This window comes from Antrostomus carolinensis, unplaced genomic scaffold (assembly GCF_000700745.2).
Source record: "Antrostomus carolinensis isolate BGI_N321 unplaced genomic scaffold, ASM70074v2 scaffold11704, whole genome shotgun sequence".
In the NCBI taxonomy this organism is placed as follows: domain Eukaryota; kingdom Metazoa; phylum Chordata; class Aves; order Caprimulgiformes; family Caprimulgidae; genus Antrostomus; species Antrostomus carolinensis.
In genome coordinates this window covers 15,434-15,807 of record NW_010310135.1, presented here as the reverse complement: position 1 = coordinate 15,807, position 374 = coordinate 15,434, and the positions used below count along the sequence as shown (strand labels likewise).

General features: G+C 50.8%; 1 protein-coding gene across 1 annotated transcript in view; it reads left to right on the top strand.

The window, feature by feature from the left end:
* Nucleotides 1-374, top strand: part of LOC104523656 (unconventional myosin-X) — a gene marked incomplete at both ends in the record, with an annotated part of 60,812 nt that overhangs the window by 45,931 nt on the left and 14,507 nt on the right. Inside the window, 2 exon segments of the mRNA XM_029084579.1 lie at nucleotides 13-372; nucleotide 374. The exon segment at nucleotide 374 is cut by the window's right edge and continues 339 nt beyond it. Coding sequence (XP_028940412.1) covers nucleotides 13-372; nucleotide 374 — 361 coding nt within the window.

Below are 374 nucleotides of genomic sequence, written 5' to 3'. Positions count from 1 at the left end.
TTCATAACAGAGGTGGCATCAGCTTCGAGATGAGGAGCTCCGGCGGCTCGAGGACGAAGCATGTCGGGCGGCCCAGGAGTTCCTGGAATCTCTGAACTTTGATGAGATCGATGAATGTGTCCGAAACATTGAGAGGTCTCTCTCTGTGGGCAGTGGGTATCCTGCTGAGCTGACTGAACAGACTGGAAATGCCTGCAGTGAAAAGCCCAATTTTAACTTCAGCCAGCCATATCCCGAGGAGGAGGTAGATGAGGGCTTTGAAGCTGATGATGATGCATTTAAGGATTCGCCCAACCCAAGTGAGCATGGCCATTCTGATCAAAGGACCAGTGGCATCAGAACAAGCGATGATTCCTCAGAAGAGGATCCCTATA